This window comes from Ostrea edulis, chromosome 8 (genome assembly GCF_947568905.1).
Source record: "Ostrea edulis chromosome 8, xbOstEdul1.1, whole genome shotgun sequence".
Taxonomy (NCBI): Eukaryota; Metazoa; Mollusca; class Bivalvia; order Ostreida; family Ostreidae; genus Ostrea; species Ostrea edulis.
The window spans coordinates 60,428,591-60,455,845 of NC_079171.1; the positions used below are offsets into that span (position 1 = coordinate 60,428,591).

Genomic DNA, 27,255 nt, shown 5'->3' on the forward strand with positions numbered 1-27,255 from the left:
ACAGGCTGACGAACAGCAGGGGTATTTAATTGCAGGACTAAAGTGAACGTCGAAATAACAGGGAGGCCATGTTGAATTTTCAGGTGAGCCGATATTAATGTTGAAATTATTCTGATCTGCTCATTTTGATACAAAAAATACATATAATTCTTAGGAGGGGGGGGTGGTCAAGTTAATCTATAGGTGCCTTGTATATGATCAACGTGTATATAGCATACACAGTGTTGTAATTCTAGCTGTTCAATGGGTTTTAACCAGTCACATCTTTAACTAGTACTAATTGTAACGGGGAACATTACAGATGTATATCCCCCCAATTATAAAGTGGTGTCATTTGTTACAGTACAAGTGGTTTTAACCATATCAAGCTGTGGAGGATTTGAATATATATCTTGTATATAACATTCAGTCCAATTCATGATAAAGGAAATCAGTTATAAATATTTTAAAATTCGGTGCACGTGCATGCACGTGCTGGAGAGTATTTGACCTTATCGATATATTACAATTGGCGATCTTCCATTGCGGTGATGAAAAACAAACGCCCATCTATCAGCTCTGAATAAAAAAAAAACCCAGCTGAAATCAAACAGAGGTTTATTGAACTCAAACAGATCATGCAATCAACCCTAAAATCAAATGGCGTCTCCTTAACCTCTACTTACAAATCTAAGGAATCCGAATTAAGAATATAACGGCCTAAAGTACGAGTCCCATTAAGCCAAAAAAAATATATCCCTGTTTCCTGTCCCCTGACCAAACAAATAGGGTAGGTAGGTAGGGAAAAAAATATTTTAAAAAAAATATTTTCAAAACTCGATGAATGCACAACACATTACACGTAATAACAAGAAAGCAGTATATTCACAGTGTACAAAGCAAGTTTGTTGATAAGGATTTAAAAATTTCCACCCCTGTGTTAAGATGTCTTTTCCCTGCAAGCAACAGCTGTCACAGATAGGAAGCACAGTCTTGAATATCTGCAGAAGCTCTTGTTTCACCTCCCCCTCTCCACAACAGTATGAACATAAATTTGCATGACCAAGACTTTAAAATCATGTGATGTTGGGCAGTCTCCCTTATACTAGCAGAAACATGCCACAAATTCCCATTACAATTATAATATTAAACTGTAATTGTCATATGTTTGTATTTTGAAGTAAACCTGTTCCGTTTCTTGTCAGGAAAAGAACGGTTACCTGCCATAAGCAATTCAAATGCATTTACGGCTTTCTTTGTGGCAATCTCTGCATGCTGTCTTAATACGTTTACTTCAGAATCAGTCTGTGCTTTGCAGCTGAATGTAAAAGAACGTAAAGAGAAATTGTGAACAACTTCTCCAACGGTCAATGCACCGTGGATATCCGTCTGACCCTGTTCCGATACATCCACAGTAAATTCTGCTTCTTTACTGGATTGAGCGCCGCGATACGTGTTAAAAACATGTGAAAATGTAGAGGAATCCTGTACACTGGTGATGTATTTTCTGGATTCTTTGAAATGAATACAGGGTAGAAATTCCAGAGACAACACGCATGCTGATCTCGAACACGCCATGTTACATGGTCAACGTTTATCATGCGCTTTTTCGAAAGGTCCAGTCTATTCAAACGTTTACGAGACTCATTTGCTAAAACGTAAAATGTTGTCGGTTGACTTTAATATTTCCGGAAAATAACCCACGTAATGGAAAAAAAAGTTTGTAGGGTCGGAGGGTAAAATGTAGGGTCGGTCGGGCGACCGGAAACAAGAGTATATTTTTTTTGGCCTTACCATTTTTTTTTGGCTAAGAAAATTAACAAAGATCAGCACTATGAAATCATTGGCTCTATGTCACTATTATCCATATCATAGGTACATGGCGACACAATGAAGTCATCAGAAGCTACATCGTCTCCTCCAGTCAAACCACTTCTTGATGAGCCGCGCCTCACCGCCACCATAGACACTGGGTATGACAGACTATACAGTGTTAGCTGTCTTAGTGAAGAACAAGTCTGGACACGTGGGAATAATGAAATCATGAAGCTCCTCAACCTCCAGGGTGAACCACTGGCATCAATACAAACCAAGTCGGGGAACATACCACGGGACATAGCACTGACACGGGACGGAGATCTTATTTATATTGACAATTATAATAGAACTGTAAACGTAGTAAAGAATAATCAGATACGAACCGTGATTACACTACAAGAGTGGATACCTGTCAATGTATTTAGTACTTTATCTGCTGATCTCCTGGTTACCATGGTCAATGATACTGAAAAACAATCCAAAGTTGTGCGTTACTCTGGCTCCAAAATGAAACAAACCATTCAGTTTGATGATCAAGATCGTCCTCTTTATTCATCTGATTATATTTATAAATACATCTGTGAGAACAGGAACCTGGATATCTGTGTGGCTGACTGGTTATCTAGTACAGTAGTGGTGGTCAATCAGTCAGGAAAACTCCGATTTAGATACACTGGTCATCCCTCGAACACTAAGAAGCCATTTTATCCAGTCGGCATCACTACAGACAGCCAGAGTCACATCCTAACAGCAGACTATTTACATGGTCGCATCCACATACTAGATCAGGACGGACAGTTCCTCCGTTACATTCACAATTTAGAACGTCCATACGGTTTATGTGTGGACATCAGAGACAACCTCTTTGTGGCTGAGTGTCACACTGCTAAAGTGAAGAAAATGCAATATCTATAAAGGTAGTGTCAATCGCACATCTTAACAGTGTTAATTACATATCTAAGCAGAGCGATATCAGCTTGTGAATTACATCAAAATGTTAAATAGAGCGTTCTGGACTGTACAACACATGTTTGTGCTGTGTATTTAAAACGCACTTTTTTTGTGCTGAAGTGATTGAACATTGGTCTCTCATTGCTGTTTACTAATTATATTTCACTAGATATGTATCATTATATTTAGTGAAACATTTATCATAGTATGTTAATTACTAATTCACGGTGTCCCTAATAGTTTACCTATTCATATGCAATGCTTTGAACTCATGCGAATCACTGAATACGTTTCATAAAGGTCAGAATATGTTTTTGTTTTGTTTTGTTTGTCATTAACAATTAATTCAACATTGTTCTTTTTGTTACGCGGGTATATTAATATAATATACCCTAATCTGTTTCATGTGGTACATATATACAAACTGAATATACTGAGAACATTATCTTGTGTTTCAGTTGAAGAACTGGAGGTCCTTTTTGAAAAGAAAAATATTTGAATACACAACATAAGTGCAAATCCATTTTGTATACACAATTTTTTTTTCTACTGCAAAGAAAAAAAGTATAATGCTATTATTACATTTTTCTCAATCCATATTGATTATTGTTATTTACTATCAATGAAAACCGAATATATATCTCAAATCAGGTATCAATAGATACAAATATCGACGAGGTTCGAATTGATTCATCCTTGATGGCTTACTTCAACATCAATGACGAGAATATCCAGGAGTATCACGTAAGATAATGTAGTAGAAAGCAATCCGAAAATGAAAATAAAACCCCTGCTAGACTCAAATCCTCAACCTGCAGACCAACTCTCTTCTTGCTAACCTACGTACTACTCAGCTAATCTATGGTTGTTGAAATGAATAGACAAATGTTGCTAATATGTATATTTCCATTCGTCTTTTAAAAGGAGGTCAGTCATCATGCCGATATAGAATACCCCCTTAAGACAACATTTTGCTAAACGAGAAATCAATAAAAAGAATTCGTGCATTTAGAGGAGGATTTTGCAAAATCATTAAACAATTAAGGATTTGTTTCGAAGCTTACAAACTGGTTATGACGAATTTTCATGTTTAATTAACAAACTAAATTAAAAAAAAGAATTATTCCTTTTGATGAATTGGAAATATATTTTTGATATATACCAATAGGTTAGTTAAGGTAATGAGGCATTCCTAGGGAATATTTGGCAGAAAAATCAATTTTGGAAAGATATAGATTCTGTAGGTATTGATCTTAAACTATTTTGTTTGCATCCTAATGAGAGTTTTTCCTCAGATTCAGCAAGATCTGAAACTGGGACAGTCAAATGCACGGCGTCTCAATGCAGTTGAAATATTCCAGAAGGGACGCCACACTAGCAGATAAACAAACAATTATCCGATTTATTAGCAAAACAAGAAAGGACAAAAACACAGCTATATAGCAAACATTTATCAGATGATTTAGAATGCCATGAACAATAGTTAATAAATCTTTTGAAAGTAAAAAAAAAGATTAAGAATAAGGCGGGTATGTCTGGAAGACAAGGGATGTTGAATCCCCTCAGGCACCTGATCCCGACCATATTATATGTCAAGGGGCCCGCGTTTGTCCAACGTTCCATCTTATATTCCTTATAGAAGCTATTAAGATTGAGGTTGAACACTGTTCGTTATCTTCACTTTAATTAGTAAATAAGCATAATTACCGTATGCAGGTGATGCTAGAATGTTTCTACAGAGATATTGAAAGTTGACGATAGAAAAGATGAGGTAATCCCGTTTTCCATAAAGTTGCGTTGTTACTTTACCGTCAGCATTGAAGTTATTTAAATGTATAAGTACGAAACTAGTATGGAGGAATATGTGGTGTCTTTTATGTTGAGTTCACAGGGATATATCGAATCAACGTATGTATTTTCTTCTCATGTAGATACTTATAAATAAACTCTACTTCATAAGAACAAAAGGATCATGTGCAGTATTAAAACACCTAGTCTGTCACAATATTTTGTATAAAGATTAAGTGTTGTCTTGTATATTTGTTCCTAGACTCACCATTTTATTTCATTTAGAAATAGAATAACGTGTAACATATACTTTTTGCATATATAATTTCTTTTATACACTAAAGTCATATGTGCAAAATATTCACAGATCATGTTTAGCACAGATTATTTGAATTGCTACTTGAAATTTCTCGATTTAGAATTCTGTCGTCAACATTAAAATGGATACATAAATGTAGACCCTAAAGCTCCCGGATTCACGGACAACCAATTGACTTCAGCACTGTTTGGACATCAACACAGTTGGAATGATGACATGCAGCTATTCCTCAGATTCTTTATCTGTTAAAAAAAGGACATGGCCAAATTGTTAGAGGAAATGTTGTTAACGAGGTGAAATGTTCAGAAAATTGTCTTTTATTTGATCCCCATACACTAATTTTATCTCTTATCCTGACCTGTAATTACCTACTGGCAGGCGTAACATTGCATAACTACCTGCATTTTTATCAATATTTGCAAATCAACACTCAGTCACGGCGAAATACTATGAAGGGGTGTCGTTTTGCATTGTGTCTCTTGTTTCTAGGTAAGACTGAATCTACAAATATGATGCTTTGCCGTTTGTTTATGTTACCAAGGCCAGTTATTTTTACACAGATAATAGAGAAGACAGCTGTAAGGGGCATATATTGTCCAAAATTCTCAAAACTCAGGTTTATTTGAGTTGAAACAGAATAGAAGGCGTTTGAAGTATTAAGAATCTAAGAATTTTTGCCTAATCCATTTATTTGTTTGTCTTTTGACAATGAGATATGTAAATTCAAAGAGAAACTTTCGATATAACTTTATAATCCAAATAACTGTAACGACAGACATGAAGTGAATGTGTTGTTGTCATCAATCATTCTTGTATTATCTTTACCGATGGTGTGATTCCTTTTTCGGTGTAATTGCATGTTAAGAATCGTATGCATCAATTTACTATACAGTAGATACATCAGCGATACGGATGGATCATTGTTTGCAGCTATATACAGATGGAATCCACCAGAGGAATATTTTAGGTTTTTTTTCATCTGTGACAAAGCCAAGTGAAATTAAGTATTAGGCGTAGCAATTCATTTTCACCATTATTTCATAGAGCGGAAGGATAATTAGGAAATGTGTGATGCTGTCCCTTGCCATGTTTCTTAGTGGGTTTTTTTTCCTTTTCAATCAATATGGTGGGTCAGAAAGAAAAGTGAACGTCCTTGACATGCAGATATATAATCTTAATTTCTATAAAATGCTCAGTCCTGATTTACTTGATATGTTGGTTGGATAAAAACATACCAATGTATGTTGCTGGGAGTTCAGGAACAGTGGTTACCGTATCTCTACTGTGTAGTTTTGATTACAATGATTGAAACGATATCTTAGTTTAGATTATCAGTCTAAACAACTTAGAGAATTTTGTTTCCTTCGTTGTACATTTATTTTACGTCACTTAAGAACATTTATTCACATCAGACACTGTAGGTGAAATGATGCAGATCTGTATCTCTCTATGATATATTTGAACAGATCAGACGCCTACAGATCAACTACCTCTTTAAACTCTGATTTTGTTTCTTGACGTGGACATGGTAAGTAGCCAGACAAATCGACCCTGTTTATGCCGATACCTATTTAAAATGGTTCCATTCCCATAGGATTTTGCAAAGCTAATAGTATATTTAGATTTGTGTGTGATGGGAACATACATTTTGTTGCAGTTTTTTCCAGTGGTGGATTCAAAATAACATTGCTGCATATAAAACTCTTATAAGCAATGCAAAATAGAGAGTTTGGTAAACACGAACCCCTGGACACACCAGAGGTGGGATCAGGTGCTTTGGATGAGTGAGCATCCTCTGTTGGCCGGTCACACGCGCCGTGAGCCCAATATCTTGATCAGGTAAATGAAGCTATCCGTAGTCAAAACTTAATATGCCAAGAGAAACCTAACAACGTGGGCTTACACGCACACTATACCCAACTCACTAAATGATATCGTCGCCATCAAGTAATGTAGGTCTGGGGACGGATACTTTTCTGAAGCAAGTCTCTTTTTGCTATTTGTTGAAACTCAAAATCTAATGATACTCTTGTTTACCTGATTTGTATAATAGCATGAGTGTCACGATGTAGTATCTATTAATTATGTTTCTCTAACGGAAATTGCACGATAACCATCGGAGAAATTTGTGTTGATTAAATAAAGTACCCTCTAAATTTACAGTAATGAATGATAGTAATTGATATCTATGATTGTGGACGAACATTTTGCCTAACACAGATGACAAAGTGGTCCGTTATGTAAGAATTATGCCACCGTTATCCCTGTCATGTTATCTTTGCTGTGGTCTGTGGACTAGTATCATTGCCCGAAAACAGGGAATCATTTTTGGAACAATTCCAGTATTGGTTTTGTTGTTGTTCTTAGGCAAGCCTAAATAACAGATGAGTCAACACTTCTTGAAAGAGAGGTCGTGAATTCGAACCTCGACCAAGTTACATCTGAAACGTTTGTAATGGTATCGACTGGCGTTTGGTATATGTTATATAGATGGTACCTTTATACTAGTATACGGTAACCTGATTATAAAGTTGACCTAAGCGACAAGCATACGTCTAACTTAAACTGAGTATCGGTGTGTTTGTAAATACTGTACATTTAATTACACACGGCGACCTTTTTATGGATAGATTTTGCGAGATATTAAACGCCATTAAAAATATATCAATAAATGTTTACTTCGATATCCACGATTATTACAAATTCCAATCTTTTGAATTAATTTCAACCCATTAAGTAAATTACGGAATTTCTTTTAACAAAATTTTAAATTTTGATTTAGCAAAAATGATTTGAAAACATGAGTTTAGAAATGGCTATTTAAAATTATGAAATTCTATATGAAAGATGAAGATAGCAAACGGTGATCAATGTCATAGATCCATAAGCAATACAAAATAGATAGTTGGGCAAACACGGACCCATGGACACGCCAAAGGGGGGCAGGTGCGTAAGAGCTGTTTATGAAATGATTGACATCAAAAACCGAATGATAGAATTAGGAAGTTCAAAATAGTTTGAAATGATACCTTTTTGAATTCATTAACTCGGATTCTAATTTGTTAAGATGACGATCTGTTAAACGAATAATTAGTGCAAGCAGTTTCCTTACCGATGTAGTTGGACGAAAATGTCGCAAATCAGTTCAGATTATTAATTTCTTATAAGGAAATACCGCATTACAAAGTTTACAAAACATTATGACAAATATATTCCGGAAATATGAACACTGATCATATTGATCATCAGCTAGAAAACTAATGTAGTATCTCTAGGGAAGATCTGGTAGCAAGACCGTTCCAAAGTGTCACTGCTGCCACGTTAAATTTCTCCATAATTATTTGTGTTGGTTACAGTCCGTCTTGGTTACAGGGGATGTAAACGGAAAAGCTGATTCCGATCTTAGCGATCCCGTAGGCATGGATGGTCTTTTCAGTTTCGACAAATATCCAGGAGCCAAGTTGTAAAGACACTTGTCAACATATAACATGACTTTGTATTGAATACACCAGCGGTAGAAGTCATATGAGTCATTATTTGGAGATTCTAATGAACAATTCATGCCTTTATAAGTTGTGGGAATCTCTCTTCTAATCTTTTGAAGAAAAAAATGTACCCAGGGACAGATTTCATATCATTATACAATGATATCAAATGTTCGAAATTCTGATCAGTTTCAATGGCTATATCTTGAAAAGGGACCTACATGCATCCGTCAAAAACCTGTCTTTTAACTTTATTTTTCACATAATTTCAACGTGTCACTAGTCGATGGTGTAATCGGTTCTAAATGAGATTACATTTACTCATTTACATTTACATTTTCATACTCCCTAAATTTATTTAAAAACTTTTGATAAACAGTTCACTCTCGTAATCAGACGCATACGATTCATTTGTCATGTTACATTTTAAAGTACTCGCAAAAAAATATGTATTTGCAGCAACACCAAGACTACGGATTCACTCTCCTTTCAGTCATTAGGGCCCGTGTTCCGTTGATTGTGTAGCGTTAACCCAGTGCTTCAGACATTTGTAGTGACTTGTTTTCTTTCCACGTGCCTGGTATTTTGAATATAGTCTCATAGGCGTAAATTAAAGACAGTAGATAAAAGAAATTGGAATTCATCAATATTACGGCATTGTTGAAATTTTGTTTCATATTCCGTTTTAGTCTTTCACTAACACACTGTACTCCTCAGCTGCATGTGACGTGATACAGATCTTCCTTATGTATTACGTTCAAGGTCGATACTGTGAGGTCATTCAAATACTCTCTACCATGCAAACCTCTGAAAGTAACTTACAGATATTCCTTTATAGAGGTCAGTTCCGCAAGGACTGAGAATATCCCGTGTAAAGTGAAATACTTGAAGAAATAACATTATGTATTTATTTCCAGAGCTTTGGTATGTCACTGCAGATTGCCCCGATGACTGGAGAAGACATACAGGTTCCTGTGACCTCTTTGTCACTCGTTATCCAATGGAATGGATTGATGCACTGGTAAACTTTATCTGTCTATCTATATATATATATATATATATACATATAGTTTATCTATGTTTCTATCTTTCTGTCTGTTGGACATAACTATCTATCTATTAATATATTCATCGATCTGGTAGTCCGTATGCATGTATGTATGTATGTATGAGTTCAGAAATATACAGATATATCAGAATTTTTGTATCATTTTAGACTTTCTGTAAATTGCATGGTGGGAAATTAGCGGAAGTAGAATCGCGGGTAGAGAATAACTTTCTAATGTCACAAGCGAAGCTACTCGGAGGTATGTACACACAATAGTTTTGTAATCGCTGTATTTTCTGTGAGTTTATTTCTTTGTATAGTATCCTTTGGGAATTGTTCACCCATATTAAGACACCACTAACTAAACTGCCATGCATGTTCGCTTATGCATGGTACTCAGGACTGTATCACTGAGAATCTTAGATTTTTTTGTATTATTTTCATTTCGTATATTTTCTCGTAATATCAGTGACCAGACTGATTAACTACACGTTTTCCCTCTGAAGTCTGCAATTTGAAAGTAGAGCTCCCGATCTCCAACCTCGATTGCGGACCTCGGTATCGCCACGACAGGGAGGATCCATTTCATGTTATGCGTCAAATGAATAACCCAATCATTTACACCAATTGTATGCGTTCCTTATGTTACAGCATTTCACTGAAAACTGGATCATTTACAGAAATTTAGGTATACGTAATATCTCACCGTAATACTGAAAACTCTGGTCAATTAATTAATTGTTTACCGTAATTTATGTACCCCTAGTAATACGGGATGTCACTGAAAACCCAGGGTAATAAACGAAATATAGCAACCATTTACAGGAATGGGTGGATCCCTATCGTTATAGGTTTCCCTGAAAGATTTACGTTTTCATCAGTGGAGAGTGCTCACATATCTTATTGCACGTAGGGAGAACCTGTAACTGAACGAATGTGAACATTGGCTGTCACTTTTCAAAAAAAAATGGCAAATAAGTCGAAAATAAAATCAAGGAAAAAACATACAGTGTATGTCTCTACAGCTATATTTAGATCATAACAGTATAATAGACCTATGCATTTATTTAGAAGTTGTGAATCGGAAGTTGGATCTACCGTTCTTGTAAGCCATTATTTCTGATGGAAGCAGGATAACAAATGTAATAACATACAAATAATATATTTAAATATGAATTCTAGTCATGGGGCACATAATAGTACGATTTGTCACTTTTCATTGATTTGTAAGAAATCATTACCAACACCACCTTCTTCACCTTTTCAATACCTGCATGAAACAAATAAATTTCAGTTATCAGTATATGAAATAGATATTCAGGAATGTACAGAAGATATTTACTGTCAGATTTCATTGAAATAAATTTACAGATCAACGATGCACCTGATGCAACTATGCATGGGGGGGGGGGGGGTCGCAAATGTTCTCAAACACATTGGTGTTATGTAAAAAAAAAAAACAAAAAACAAACAAACAAACAACAACAAAAAAACATGAACATTTTTACTTTATACATGTCCGTGTTTGTCAGCTTTCTATTATGTATTACTCATAAGAGTTGTGAGATTGATCACTGTTGGTTATAATCACCTTTCATGTATAAGCTGTTCTCTCAAATTGAAAAGTTACAAGTGAACATCAGCAGTATCTATTGAAATAAAGAAATGGAAGAGGAAGTACTTGATACAAACAATACTTCCGTGAATGTTTAGATTTGGAAACGCGTGTATTTAAAGTCACGGATGTTTAAAGTGTGTATAAGACAGTTATGAAGATATATACTGTAGACAGTTTTATTTTCATCCGAACATAACTGAGAAATTTAACTAATTTAATTGTTGTGAATAATGCACATACGTTCGCTGATATTTCCCTATAATGATACCACAACACGTACATCTCACATACATTGTATACTGATAAAATGTAAAATTAAAATAATAAAGAACTGAACAGGAAGTATGGAATGTAAATGAAATGTCATCTATTATATACATTGCACAGTAAGTCATCGCAAAATCAGATTTATATTGATAGGTCGTGATAGTGACCTTCATATTTCAGGGAGTTTTTGGCTTGGAGGATCTGATATCCTTGTGGAAGGGGATTGGAGATGAATTAGTAATCACCGCAGATTCACTTACCTCGCTTGGGCCCCAGGAGAACCCAATAATTATCAAACCGGGGAACACTGCTTGGGACTGTATGATATTCTGAACGAAGCTTGGACCGATGGGAAGTGCAACTCCACGCTGTCCTTTATCTGTGAAAAAGATGTATACGTTTAAAACTAAATTACTACACCAGTGGTATTACAATTTCATTATCATTATCACTGTTACGGAGGAAAGTTTTCCTGATCAAGACCTCCGGCTAGTATGTTTTTTAATTTTCAAATCAAATGTTTTTGGGTGATTTTGTTTCCTACAGTTCCTATCCAAATGGTATTGGATAATGTATTATTTTTTACAAATTCTTATTAATCTCGATATAATTAAAATCATTGTTAAGATATATTTACATAGTGTTTGTATTGTGTACTACTGCTAAACACCTTGGTTAAGGTAAATATCAATCTCTGGACACACCAGAGTTGGAATCAGGTACCTAAGATGAATAATAAATAAATTAATTAATAATACCATATTTGTATATCACCCTTTTCATACACTATGTACGCTTAAAGGTGCTTTACAATGCACATTTACCTTGCAACAGAATGTTATACACATAATACATAGAAGAAAAAATGAAACATTAAAAAGCGTTAGAGCGTTATCACATGTAAACAGTCCGTAGCTGTACTTATCCTGATTGCACATATAAACATGAAAAGACAAGATATCATAAATATGCTAGATAAGAATAAACATTACTTTCATTGCGTATTAAAATAATAATAATGAAATACACACACGCACACACAGCATATAATATATCGCTTATAATACATTAAACATAATTTTTTTAAATATAAAACATCACAGAATGGTACTTGAAAACTAAGACACACAATCAAAACAGATAAGATTATCTTAATACACTGAAACAGAGAACACGAATGACTGAAATAATAGAAATTAGTCCTGGAAAAATTGATGGAAAAAATAGTGTTTTCGGTCACTTCTTGAACGCACACAGTGTTCCACAGTCCCTTACATGTTCTAAAAGGGCGAACAGTACAGTTACGGTTACGTTCAGTACGAACCCCTTGTTCATTGGTCATATTCACCATGGGTCCTGTATCTCAATGAGGTAAACAAACAGTAGCATGCGAGTATCGGCCTACAATTGATATAAACATGTCGAACAACATTCGATCTCTATTGCATTGTAAATGGGTGGATTTCATGATGGAAAGAAAGATGACAGCCTAGTCTCAAGATCGGATATAAGACAGATCCTCCAAAAATGGCTCCTTCTTAACAACTTCCCCCAACAATTAAGTAATTCCGTGTTCACAGAATTCATCATTTAAATCGCGTATTTGGTTTATTTGGTTGCCCTAAAGAGTTAGGGACTGTAGCGATATTTAAAGTCACTACTCATTCACAGCTACTTCACTGAGATAGTCAGATTCTTTAATCATCAAATAGACGTTCATATAGTTTATGGTAAAGATGTTACCTGAAGTTCTTAAGTAAATGGAATAGTGAAATGAAATTGGGGATCATTAGAGTATACAATTTTTGTGTGTCAGTCGTATCCTAACCCGGTCTGGTACATTTTTATAAACATTTACAAATCAATGTTCAATCACCTATTAAAGCTATTGTGTCATTTTACTTGGTTTTTCCTGTTTTTAGGAATGCATGATTCTACAAATACGATGTTTAACCGAGATTGTTTACACAGCACAAACTTTCCATGTTAATAACATTTTCAGGAAATGGTATAGGTAACTCAGGTTTTCAAACCATTTTGACCTGCAAAGGGGAACCCCTTTCATAGCTGTCTGCCAAATATATTGCGTATTAAGGACAGGATTCTTAACTTATCCATTGGACAACACCTACTAAATCGTAATTGTAATTGTGCAATAGAACGGTGTTTTCATCTGATGATTTTTTTTACCTGATAAAGCAAATGCATCTACTAGCTATCAAATGTGTACTGTTCAGAAATGCTGATGAGACGCGCTTATTCTAAATTTGCGGCACTTCACCTAAAGCTGGTGACGTCTCAATGCGGTTGAAATGTTCTCAATGCGGTTGAAAGGTAGACCAAACAAACAGATGAACAAACAACCATCCAATGTATTAGCAAAACAAGAAAGGACAAAAACACAGCTATATAACAAACCTTTATCAAATGATTTACAATGTCATGAACTCGTAGACGAGACACTGATTAATAAATCTTTTGAAAGTTAGAAGGAGACGGAATGCCCCGGCTGTGCTCAGGAGGACAAAGGATGTTTACTCCCCCCAGGTACCTGCAATAGACCCTTGTATATTAAGGGGCCCGTGTATGCCCAACGCTACATCTTATATTCCTTACAAAATGTATCAGGTTGAACAATGTTCCTTACCTTCACCTCAGTCAGTTAATAAACATAAACACCATACGCATGTGATAATGGAATGTTGCTGTAGAGAAATTTGAAGTTCACGATGGATAAGTTGTTGTAATCTCGTTTTACATTAAGTTGCTTTGTTAATTTGCCGTCGTCATTAGAGTTTAATTAAATATATAAGTATGAAGCAGGTATGGAGGACTCTGTGGTGTCTTTTATTAGCTCACCTGAGCTGAAAGCTCAAGTGAGCTTACTTGATCACCCGTATTCCGGAGTTCGTCCGTCTGTCCGTCCGTCCGTCTTTCTGTCTGTCCGTCTGTAAACTTTTCACATTTTCAACTTCTTCTCAAGAACCAGTGGACCAATTTCAACCAAACTTCACACAAAGCATCCTTGAGTAAAGGGGATTCTCAATTGTTCAAATGAAGGGTCAGGTCCCCGTCCAAGGGGAGATAATCAAGAAAAAGCAAAATTAGGGTGGGGTCACAAAAAATCTTCTTCTCAAGAACCACCGGGCCAGAAGAGATGAAACTTATGTAGAAGCTTCTTAAGGAAGTGTAGACTCTAAATTGTTCAAATCATGACCCCCGTGGTAAGGGTGGGGCCACAATAGGGGTCAAAGTTTTATATTGAAATATATAGGCAAATTCTTTAAAAATCTTCTTCTCAAGAACCACTAAGCCAGAAAAGCTGAGATTTACATGAAAGCTTCCTGACATAATGCACATTCAAGTTTGTTCAAATCATGGGCCCCTGGGGTTGGATGGGGCCACAATAGGGAATCAAAGTTTTACATACAAATATATAGGAAAAATCTTTAAAAATCTTCTTCTCAAGAACCACTTAGCCAGAAAAGCTGATTTTTACATGAAAACTTTTTGACATAGTGCAGATTCAAGTTTGTTCAAATCATGGCCCGGGGATAAGATGGGGCGCCAAGAGGGATCAAAGTTTTACACACAAATGTAAAACTTATACGGTACCAATGTTGTTGCACCAGATGCGCATTTCGACAAATAATGTTTCTTCAGTGATGCTCAACCGAAATGTTTGAAATCCGAAATAACTATGAAGTATTAGAGCTAAATATAGCCAAAAACAACGTTCCAAAAAAGTAAATATATAGGGAAAAACTTAAAAAAAACTTCGTCTCAAGAACCACTAAGCCAGAAAAGCTGAGATTTACATGAAAGCTCTCTTACATAATGCAGATTCAAGTGTGTTCAAATCATGCGTCCCGGGGGTAGGATGGGGCCACAATAGGGGATCAAAGTTTTACATACAAATATATAGGAAAAATCTTTAAAAATCTTCTTCTCAAGAACCACTTAGCCAGAAAAGCTGATTTTTACATGAAAACTTTTTGACATAATGCAGATTCAAGTTTGTTCAAATCATGGCCCCCGGGGGTAGGATGGGGCCACAAGGGGGATCAAAGTTTTACATACAAATATAATGGGACAAACTTCTTCTCAAGAACCACTGAGCCAGAAAAGCTGATTTTTACATGAAAACTTTCTGACATAGTGCAGATTCACGTTTGTTCAAATCATGGCCCCCGAGGGTAGGATGGGGCTACACGGGGAATCAAAGTTTTACATACAAATATATAGTTAACATCTTTTTCTCAATAACCACTGAGTCAGAAAAGCTGATATTTACAAGAAAACTTTCTGATATAGTGCAGATTCAAGTTTGTTCAAATAATGGCCACCAGGGGGTAGGATGGGGCCACAAGTGGGGGGCGGGGTCAAAGTTTTACATACAAATATAGGAAAAAGCTTTAAAAATCTTCTTCTCAAGAACTATTGGGCCTAAGAAGTTGACATTTACATGAAAGCTTTCTGACATAGTGTAGATTCAAGTTTGCAAAGGGTAGTTTGGGCCATAATAGGGACTAAAGTTTTACATGCAAATATATATGGAAAGTCTTCAGATATGGGCCAAGGTGACTCAGGTGAGCGATGTGGCCCATGGGCCTCTTGTTTCAAGTTGACAGGGATATATCGAATCAACATATAGGTGAAAATGAGTATTGTTAACTTAAAACGTCCATCATCTATAAATCCCAACTCTGCTGTGTCCAGGGATCCGTGTTTACCCGACTATTTATTTTGCATTGATCTTAAGAGCTATGATATTGGTCACCGTTCATTATCGTCACTTTTCATCTGAATGTCGAGTCATCTTTAACACAAACTATTTGAACTACTATTTGAAACAACGTTTCTCGATCGAGTGCTCTGTTGTCAGCACTAAAGGGGATACACCAAGCTAGACGATCATTCCAAATGTCCGGTTTAATGGGCAATCATATGACTTCAACACTGTTTGGACGTGAACACGACTGGTATGTTGATATGCAGCTATTCCTCAGACATTTTATGTGTGAAAAAAGGCATGACCAAATTGTTGGGAGAAATCTTGTGAACGAGGTGATATGTTTAGAAAATTGACACTTATTTCATCCCCTGATCATATATTTATCTCTTATCGGGCCATGAAATTAGCTACTGGCAGACGTTAAATTACATAACTAGCTGCATTCTTATCAAAATTTGCGAACCAACAATCAGTCACTGCGAACTGTTATGAAGGTGTTCGTTTTGCACTGCGTTTTGCTTCTAGGTAAGCCTGGTTCTACAAATATGATGCCTTTTTGTTTGTTTATGTCGCCAAGGCCAATTATGTTTCCACAGGTAATATACAAGGAGTTGTAAGGGGGATTTATCGTCCAGACTTCTCAAATCACTTTAGTACATTTTAGTTATAACTATAGAGACGGCGTTCTAAGTTCTAAGAATTTTTCCCAGTCCCTTTAACTTGTTATTTTGACAATAAGATATGTTCAATTCAAAAAAAGAATTTCAACATACCTCTAACGACATACATGAAGTTGATGTTTATATGTCATCAATTATTTTTCTATTATCTTTATCGATGATGTGATTGATAGCTCGATGTAACGGCATGAAATAAATCGAACGCATCAATTTACTATCTTCATTCTGGATAAATAACGTATATCTCTCCTGTTTTGATTCTTATAATTAGAAGGAGCTCAGCCCTCAAACCAACTCTTTAAGACGATAAACGATAGTCAAATATATTTTAGTTTTAACCCAAGAGACACAGGACATCAGACATAACATTATAATCCGATGACTTGCGACGTCACATTCAAACATATGTGTGTCATCAATTTTTATTTAGGTTTATTCCTGTTATCTATGTGAATGTTTTTTATTCCTCCATCTAAATAACCACGTGAAATAATCGCATGCAACAAATTATCTTGTGTGTTAAGGATAACGGGAAGATCAGAAAATATAGATGTCTTACCAATATGCTGAAAAATACACGTCACACGTGTTACATATAAAAGGTGAATATAATGAACAGTGATCGATTACATAGCTCCTATATGCAATACAAAAGAGAGTTCAAGAGAGAGAGAAATTCCTGAATATACCATCTGTGAGAAGAATACGTCTCTAAGGAGTAAGCATCTCCTGTCGGTCAATTACGTCCGCTGTGACCCCAATATCTCGATCAGGTAGAATATTCCGTTGTAAAAATCAATATACAGAGAACGCTCTAAGAATTAGTATAACACACGTCAGACAGTATTTGACACAAATATGAAACTGTAACATAATGTCATCAGGTGATACCTGAATATAGATTGATTTGGTTCATTTTACACAACGGTATATATTTTCATTCTTTTTTTACAAGTATGTATTGTGAATTTGCAATTAGAAATGTGCGTTGGAATTGGGGGAAGACCTCATTCTCGAAAATTTGTTATTTTATTTAAGATATTCAACCAAAGCGAACAGGGTTCCCACCCCTAAATAGATCTATACCCGTCGTTGATTAAATATGAAATATGAAAATGGTTAGTTTAGGTATCATAGACGACGAGGATGATAGGTCACTTTATTCAAACTTAGTTTGATAAAATATATCGATGTGATGGCGGCAGTATTCTTATCTGGGTAATGTCATGGCGGGTATATTTTCGCCTGAACGTACTTAGTTACACCGGAAATGAGACATAATGGCTGCATGTATGTTTGCAGAAAGGGGTGTCAAAGTATCATAATTCTGGAACGCAGCACCCATGCCAAATAACAAACAAACGTCTGTTCAAAACATATTCCTCGATAGCCCATGGTTACTTTGCTTTTTGTTTGAGTTGCTTGTTTTCAAAACCATAAATGTTTATAGCTGCAGGTTTTCAATGCATCATAGCGGAGTGTCCGGATGACTGGATAAAACATTCGGGATCATGTTACATCGTCGTCACTCGATATCCCATGCAGTGGATCAATGCTATGGTACTCGATTCTGCATTTGCCTCTCTCTGAATTCTATTTCTAGAAATATTATAATTGGAATATCGTTTCAGTCTTTCTGCAAGACGTATGGAGCGACTTTAGCGGAAATAGAATCGGCAGCTGAAGACAGGTTCCTACAAGACCAAGCTAAATCACTAGGAGGTAGGCGACATGTGTTAAACAGATGGGAGATAAGTGTGTAGATACGTATACTGACCTATAGTAAATCTGTGCTGTTTGATAAAATGTTGGCAGATTTGAAAATTGATGCACATTTGGCAGATCTGAATTTTGTGCTAAAATTTTAACAGGTTTGTATTATTTGCTAAGTTTTGACACACGTGTGGTGTGTGCTAAGCATTTGGCAGTTTTGTAATATGTGTAAAACATTTGGCAGTTTTGTAATATGTGTTAAACATTTGGCAGGTTGCAATGTGTGATAATTTTTCGGTAGATCTGAATTTTGTAGTGCGTACTTAATGTTGGCAGATGTATGATTTCAGTATACTTTTGCCAGGTTTGGGATGTGTGCTAGATACCAACAGGTATATTTCTATAGTAAAAGTGAGAGTTTACTCCGTTGCATATTATTTAACGCCCAACTCAAGAACTTTCACTCTTAACGTTATGAAGGTAACATCATTGCTGTTGAAGGACTGCAACATTTAGTCCGATGACACGATTATGGCCTTTGAGCAGAGATGGATATTTATCGTGCCCTCCATGCTGTGACATGGGACATCGGTTTTTATGGTCTTGTCCGAAACACAAGGGATATTGAGGACCATTTGTAATCAATATCCACTCTAGAGAGTAAAAGCGAATGAGAAGAACCAAATGTATGATGAAAGGAATTGAACCCATGTAGCAAAGGATGAACGGACACCTTCAGACGATTAAGAAATCGAGTCGTTCTGGAAAACGTCGATATTAAGAGATTGACCCTTCATTTACCTCATATTGCTTCAGGCTGAAGATCTTGGAACTTTTAAATACTTCACCTAAAGAAATTTGCAAAAAGAAAAACAACTCTATGCTTACCTACTACTCTGGCTGACCCCACTGGTAGTCTCTCTCTCTCTCTCTCTCTCTCTCTCTCTCTCTCTCTCTCTCTCTCTCTCTCTCTCTCTCTCCATTAATGATTGTAATCAATCATAACATGTATGCCAACTTTGCTTTTAATACAGTTTAAATCACAACTACATTCTACGTGAGAGTAGGGACAATAACTTATTTTCTATTTTGATTGAAGAAAAATATGCTAAGGTATTGTTATTTTCAAAACATGTATTATTCATAATAATCCGGGCGTACGTTTTAAGTTTTCCGTCAAACGCGCTCTCTCTTTACTAGTACATGGATAATTATTCACCCCACGTTTCAGTAAGCGTTTGGCTCGGAGGTTCTGACGTCATGACGGAGGGAGAGTGGAAGTGGATGAGTACCCATGCTGATTTTTCGTATTCAGCCTGGGCCCCGGGAGAACCCAGTGATAAGGATGGACATGAGCACTGTTTGCAACTGTATACAAATGAAAACTATCATTGGAATGATGAAGTGTGCTCTTCCAGGTTTTCTTTCATTTGTGAGAAAGCCGAGTGAGTTTAAACATTTCGTATAGCAAATCAATTTAACCGTTATCTCGTAGAGCGGAAGGATAATAAGGAATTGTGTGATGCTATTCCTTGTTATGCTTCTTAGATTTTCTTTCAAAACAATATAGTGCTTCAGAAAGAAAAGTGAAGTTCTTTGACGTGCAGATAGCTCATATAATTTCTTTTAAATTTTCAGTCTTGATTTACTTGGTATGTTCGTCGGATAAAGAAATAACAATGTATGCTGCTCTGAGTTGATAAATGTTCGTTATTTACACTGTGTACCTTTGATTACAATTGACTGAAATGGTATCTAAGTTTAGATTACCAGGCTAAGCAGTTCGGGAAAAAAAACAGTGAGTTGGGCAAATACGAACCCCTGGACACGCAAAAATGGGATCAGGTACCAACGAGGAGTGAGCACACCCTGTCGACTGGTCACACCCGTCATGAGCCCTATACCTTGATTAAGTAAACGGAGTTATTTGTAGTCAACATTGAATGTGCCTTCATGTCTGGTTTTAAACGCAAGGTGAAGATAACGAACAGCGATCAATCTCATAACTCCTACAAGCAATACAAAATGATAGTTGGGCAAACATCATGAAAAATAATTTATATGTACATGTATGTTGGACAAAATAATGATTCCTAGTTGTGACATTCGCAGCACGAATTTAAATGATGGGTTTCTAAAATATCATTTGAATTCGTAATGTTATATTCGTTGGTAGTCGGTCATATTTGATTTAAAATAGTTCTAGAGTAGATATGCTACACATTGACTATCGGAGATCTCTTTTCTAGAGTAGTTCTGGAGAATGTTGGCTAGATATTGGCAATCAGATATCTCTGTTTAGAGTAGCTCTAGAGTATATTAGCTAGATATTTACAATCGGAGATTTCTGTTTAAGAGTAGTTTTGGAGTAGATTGGCTAGTTATTGACAATCAGATATCTCTGTTCTAGAGTAGATTAACAAGACATTGACAATCCGAGATCTCTGTTTTATAGTAGTTCTCGGGTAAATTGACAAGACATTGACAATCAGATATATCGGTTTAGAGTAGTTTTTAGTATATTGGCTAGATATTGAAAATCGGAGATTTCTGTTTAAGAGTAGTTCTGGAGTAGATAGGCTAGACATTGACTATCGGAGATATCTGTTTTAGATTAGTTCTAGAGTAGATTTTCTAGTCATTCACAATCGGAAATCTCTATTTTAAAGTAGTATTGAAGTAGATTGGCTAGACATTGTAGATGGAGCGCTTCATTGAAATGACTAACTTATCTTTACAGATCCCTGCCATGGTACCTCTAAAACAGTCGTTTACAGAAACAACGTATTTAAGCAACAAAAATGAGACTGCAGCCTCTCAGACCGGATATGGACCAGGTGACGTGTGTACTGGACGATTTCCTTACCGAATTATCTCCACCTCATTGAAACTTGAGGAGGTTTACACAAGATAGAATATAAAAGTTTTTAAGAGAAAATAACAATTCACATAGACATGGAATCGCTTCTCCATGATTTCAACTCCTTCATTGCCCCCTAATTATTTAAGGGATGATGTTTGCAGAGCATCTATACAGACGATTGCATATAACACTAATTCGTCTAATACCAGTATATTAGATCTTTGATATTGTATACATAAATATGGCAAATGTGAGGGACTCGATGCCAAATCGCTATATCATAATTCATATAGATCTGATACGAACATAACTCACACAGAACCCTATAATTAATGTACAAAATTGTTTTAGTTTATCACGGTAATTTTGAGAAATAATTCATCTGTAACGAAAGTAAAATTGAATGAGTATTGATTCAACAGTTCTCAAATCGAGACAGGTTAGTGACAAACAAGTTGATGATACAGGTGTTTCAACAGTCCCGTTTAAAGTCAGTATTTTGCTAGTTCTATGATTGTCATAATAATTTAGTTTAACAATACAATCTAATATTGGGTCAATTGGTGCCTGTCATGTTTTCTACCAATTGTTAGGTCGTTCTTGACACACTGATTTTGACTACGGATAAATCCGTTCACTTGATCAAGATATAGGACTAACATCGGGTGTGACCAGTTGACGGGGGATGCCTACTCCTCCCAGGCACCTGATCCCACCTGTGGTGTGCCCATGGGTCCGTATTTGCCCAATTCTATATTTTGTAATCCTCAAGCTTTCAGATTCCCTGTTTTCATTTTCTCTGGCACCGTTATCAGAACCCTGTGCAATTTGGTATGGTTTGAAGCGAAATGGTTGAATGCCATTCATTCTTTTCGTCACCGAATCTGCATCAAAACTAGACGATCTGCAAAATAATTCTTAAGACACATCGTCATCAAATCCTTCTATTTCATTACGAAAATCGCTACTTTTGGTCATGTCGGTTACACATGTAGAGTAGATTAACACACGTGTTATATCACTGATTCATATTACATGTACACCAGAAGTCCATTCTGAGCTTTATCGATCGAGAGCTCAAGTTAGAATGGAGATGTTTACTTTAAAAAAAAGTCTCGTGAATAATTGATGGGGTTTTCTCTAGTGTACACATATGACTCTTCTGAAAGAAAACAAATATTTTACCACCGTGGTATATCTTTAAACGAGACTATCAAAACCCCTCCAAAATCGATTTCTTTGTCAGTGCGCAGAACAAGCTCTTGCGTATTGACTATTTAAGTGATATCAAAACCATATGCATATTGTAATGGAACATTACACCATCAACATAGAAAGTTGTCTAACATTTTTAGGTTTCATTTAAAAAATGAATAACAAATACACCATTCATGAAAAAGAAAACGGAGTGCAGATTAGTTGATTATATAGAATAATTGAATTTAATTTTTTTTTTGTTTAGGTTTTCAAATATACGATTGTAGAAATACTCAGTATTAGGTACATGATTACACCTCTGATGTATCCATGGACCCGCATTTTCCCAACAGTCTATTTTGTATTGCTCTTATCCTTGGACGAATTTGGCTCCACTTTTTTGGCACGCTGTTTTTGGCTATATTTAGCTCTAAAACTTCATTGTTATTTCGGATTTCAAACATTTCGGTTGACCATCACTGAAGAGACATTATTTGTCGAAATGCGCATCTGGTGCATCAAAATTGGTACCGTATAAGTTTTACATTATGACCCCTGGGTCGAGGCCTCTGCTGGTGGACTGTTAGTCCCCGAGGGTCTCTACAGCCCAGTAGCTAAGTACATGTACTTCGTTACTAGCTTGAAAATACGGATGTATATTTTTAAAATTGCTGTTATAAAATTTTGAAATTCATTTCAAAATTAAGGATTATCTCCCTCATGCATAGCTTTTATCCTTGGACGAATTTGGCTCCACTTTTTTGGCACGCTGTTTTTGGCTATATTTAGCTCTAAAACTGCATGATTATTTCGGATTTCAAACATTTCGGTTGACCATCACTGAAGAGACATTATTTGTCGAAATGCGCATCTGGTGCATCAAAATTGGTACCGTATAAGTTTTACATTACAGGAGTTATGAGATTCATCACTGTTCGCTATCTTCACTTTGATTTCGCACAATACGATGAACGACAGTTTGATGTTTTGTGCAGTTGGTATATAAACCGTCACCCATACTACACACTGCGTAACAATTTGTGTTACACCTCGTGTGTTGTTCACATTGACCCGTTAAGACCCTTTGTGCTGCACTACAAGTTATGAAATATTATAGAAAACATGTCCCAATCTTTTTAAAACAAATACGATAATGATAATTTAATGAAGATCAATTTAAAAATCGCCTTCATGATTTTCTAATCGTCGTCCCCATACGTTTCGTAATCAGATTACATATGCATACAGTTGTGGTTGTGTTCTGTCAAATAATTTTACATATTTACTTCTAGTGTTTTCCAAATCGAAAAGCCTCAAATCATCTAACATTGGTAAGATATTTCAATTCTTGCCACTCTTCTTTTTATGCCCACGACACAAATTGGTAGAGGTATATAGTTCTACCCTTGTCCATCCGTCTGTCCTTCTGTCTTTTTGCAACACAGTTTTCATTACTTCTTTCCGCCATAAGACATTGAACATATTTTCTGGAAGTAGGGGCATAATGATGGGTAACAATTGGATTTGAATTATGTGTCTGTTCGTTGATTTTGATTGTTCTGTGTCCCTTTAAGGTAGACAAATTACTGTTATGACCAGTTTTATGGACTTGTTCTGTTCGAGTTCAATGGATTTTTATCGGGGTTGTATTTATTTTATGGTTGTGAAACCATATAAAGAATTGTTGTTGAGGTCTTCATTGCACTAAATGCGTTTAATATCACATTCAGGTCTATGTTTCCATGAATTCCAACATTTTTCTTTATTGCAAGCGGGGCGCCCATGTCTCTGTCTTCTTCTTCTAATAATAATAATAATAATAATAATGACAATAATAATAATGATGATGATGATGATGATTAGAAGAATATATTGTAAAATAAATTATTTTCCAGACAAAGGACCTCCCGTTGGAGCCTCAGCGGTTCTTGGAGTTACTATAACACTCATTGTCGCCTTGGTTGTGATCAATGTTCTACTGTACATGATCCGGAACAGGAGACAACACACGCCCCAAGAGTCTGCTAGTCTACCAGAACCGGCAAACCATATCACCGTGATGTAAGCCAGTCATACGACAAACTCGAGATAATGTTATGCCTTGCAAATTTTTAGCGGAACTGAATATATGTCAATATCTTTATAGTACCGATGTATCTGTGCATTCAGAGGGTTCTGAACGTTTGGAAGGAAAGTTCAAGACTATTTTGTTTATAATTTTGGATATAAACTCACATAGTTTTGTAAAAATGATGAAATATAATATTGTAGATAACCGAATAGGCAGTGACAAATACAGTGAAATGCAAGAACAGTAGCATAGTCGCTTACATATGATCCATTGTACACTAAGTCGCTTTTTACAAAATTTAGATGATGTAGAATTGTGCAACTTATACTTGCGCATATGCACAAACCATTTTCCTTTACGATACCAAAGTGTAACATTGTACAAATGTCGTCGAATGATGCTACCGGTGAAATGCCTACAAGGGTAAAATCATGGTCCCGGCACAAAAGCAGACATATTTTGTTTGAGCATTAATACCGCGGCTGTTAGATCTATTGAATGTAACTTCCATGATCTAGATAGAGGGGTAACCACGAGAACATTCCAAATATAACGAGTGAAATTTATAATGTCTTTTTTCTGACGTAACTAAAGGAACTTTTGGTATTATTTACCCACGACCCTAACATGTACAACGCAACAAACCATGGTTTAACCGCTAATGTAGATCAACAAAAAAGAAAATTCCACTCGGCCACACAAATTTATTCTAAATACATGCTGTATTGTTTATAGGAGTTGGGAAATTGATCACTGTTCGTCAGCTTCACCTTTCATAAAATAGATGCCCCACCCCCCAAAAAAAACTGACAAGAAAAATATAAGAATGTAAAAGGTGACTGTATCCGAATTTATAAAACAACAAATAAGAAATTTACACCACAGTAATCCCAAATATTATAGCAAAATACGTAATTTGAAATGTAAAAGAATACGTACGCTATAGGCATTAATAATGTTATTCTTAAAAGATATTAATGGATGCGAAGACGAGATAAATAGTACTGAAAATTTAACAAATACACGTACTTACACATCGGATGATTTCTTTGTGTTGAATAGTAGACGATGGAAAAATTAAAACACCCATTAAGAAACTTAAAAATAATAAAACAGTGGGACATGACTTCGTAATTAATGAACCTAGTGTTACGAGAATTTCCGTATTATTTCCAGTGTATATATTCTTTTGAAAATTTGTTTGATGACAGCGGTTTTGTAAAAGAGGAGTTGCTAATATGCATTATTAAACCCGTTTTAAAAGAAACGGTGGCCTGAATCAGCCAGGAAACTGTAGATATCACATTGCTTGGATGTCTTGGCAAACTATTTACATGTATTTTGAGTAAGCGCGTAGGGGACTAATTTTATTAGTGATAGACAAACAATTTTGAGAAGAAACAATTATCACTCTAGACCATATGAAAGGTGCAAATAACGAACAGTGATCAATCTCATATATCAACTCAGCAATTTATATCAACTTAGCATGTTTATCGCATACTCTATTCAGTAGGAAGAAAACAGATTTTGTGTTTTTCTAGTTTTCAAACAAGCGTTTGATACAGTCTAAAGAATTTTTTTTCGTATAAGCATTTAGAAAATAGAATTAAAGGAAGGTATAATCCCTTTTTAACGAAATATGTACAACGGCATCAGATCTACGATAAGTATGAACGTCATGTCACCTCACGGTTTCTTTTTGAAGATCGCCACGTAGAAAGTTTACCCCTCTTTCTATTTTCTATTTATTTTGATGCCATAGAAACGTTCTGGATAGAAAAACTATTGTTGGTTTACATAGCAATAGTTCTTCTATCGGAGATGAGCTCTTTTTATATCATTTTACGCTGATGATACTATTTTGCAGATACCTAAGGTGACTTTCAAAAAGCATCATATGAGTTTGATGTGCACTGTTCTAAATATGAATTAAATCCAAACGCTGAGAAACCGTTATTGATTTTTTTTCTGACAACAATAATGTTGTGTTAAAATTGTGAATGAATTCAAACATTTTGGTATTGCATTTTCTGGAAGTGGATGTTTTTGTAATGCCCAAAAACATCTAATGGATCAAGTGCATAACACAACGGGCGGTATCATTAGAAAATCAAGAAAATTCAATCTACCATTAAAACACCAGCTTGATTTGTTTGATAGAGTAGATATGTCAATAATATTCATTGGTAGTGACTGATGTTGATACGAAAATTCAAAATTTTACCGAAAGAGCTTATTTCAATTCACTGGCTATATATTATGCATGAAACGTAGTACACCAGAATATATGGTTTATGGTAAATAAGATCAGTTTCCTCTGTTATTCTACAATCAATGATGATGTTTTATGGACAAACATAGGGCAATGTTAAGAAAAGAAAATTGTGTTTACTGTGTATTCATTTAGTCGATGCATGTATAATAACGAGTGTGAAATTATGATTTATTTTTATGAAATATTCTAAATTGGACTGGACAATGTTCTGTCATGTTTAATGTCAAATTGATTACTACTGTAATTAGATAAAAACTAATTACCATTGGAACTTTCGTTTGACTTGCTTGATGAAGTTGTAATGTCAGTACTACACAATGGCTGTGGCATTCGGGGATAGATTAAGATTTCGTCCTAAGAAAATATTTTTGCATTTTCTTAAATATATCATATGTATGAAAAGTAGTACGCCATTATATATGGTCAATGGTTAATGAGACCGTTT

The 27,255-nt window shown here is 35.5% G+C and overlaps 3 protein-coding genes across 3 annotated transcripts in view; 2 read left to right on the forward strand and 1 right to left on the reverse strand.

Annotated features, from left to right (window-relative positions):
• On the forward strand, positions 1-3,193 carry LOC125662516 (uncharacterized). The gene is made up of 2 exons (XM_048894767.2): positions 1-83; positions 1,855-3,193. The coding sequence occupies exons 1-2, from the start codon at positions 69-71 to the stop codon at positions 2,710-2,712; spliced, it is 873 nt and encodes a 290-aa protein (XP_048750724.2). The 5' UTR covers positions 1-68; the 3' UTR covers positions 2,713-3,193.
• A 6,048-nt stretch (positions 3,194-9,241) lies between these two features.
• Positions 9,242-27,081, forward strand: LOC125663423 (snaclec dabocetin subunit alpha-like). The gene is made up of 6 exons (XM_048895707.2): positions 9,242-9,361; positions 9,557-9,647; positions 18,139-18,248; positions 18,320-18,410; positions 21,142-21,238; positions 24,357-27,081. The coding sequence occupies exons 1-5, from the start codon at positions 9,242-9,244 to the stop codon at positions 21,204-21,206; spliced, it is 477 nt and encodes a 158-aa protein (XP_048751664.2). The 3' UTR covers positions 21,207-21,238; positions 24,357-27,081.
• LOC125662511 (caprin-2-like) overlaps positions 10,535-27,255 on the reverse strand; it is a 33,663-nt gene continuing 16,942 nt past the window's right edge. Inside the window, exons 4-5 of the transcript XR_007365413.2 lie at positions 11,534-11,652; positions 10,535-10,658 (exon numbers count right to left, since the gene is read on the reverse strand). The gene's annotated coding sequence lies outside the window, so the exon portion shown is untranslated. The remainder of the gene's footprint in view (positions 10,659-11,533; positions 11,653-27,255) is intronic.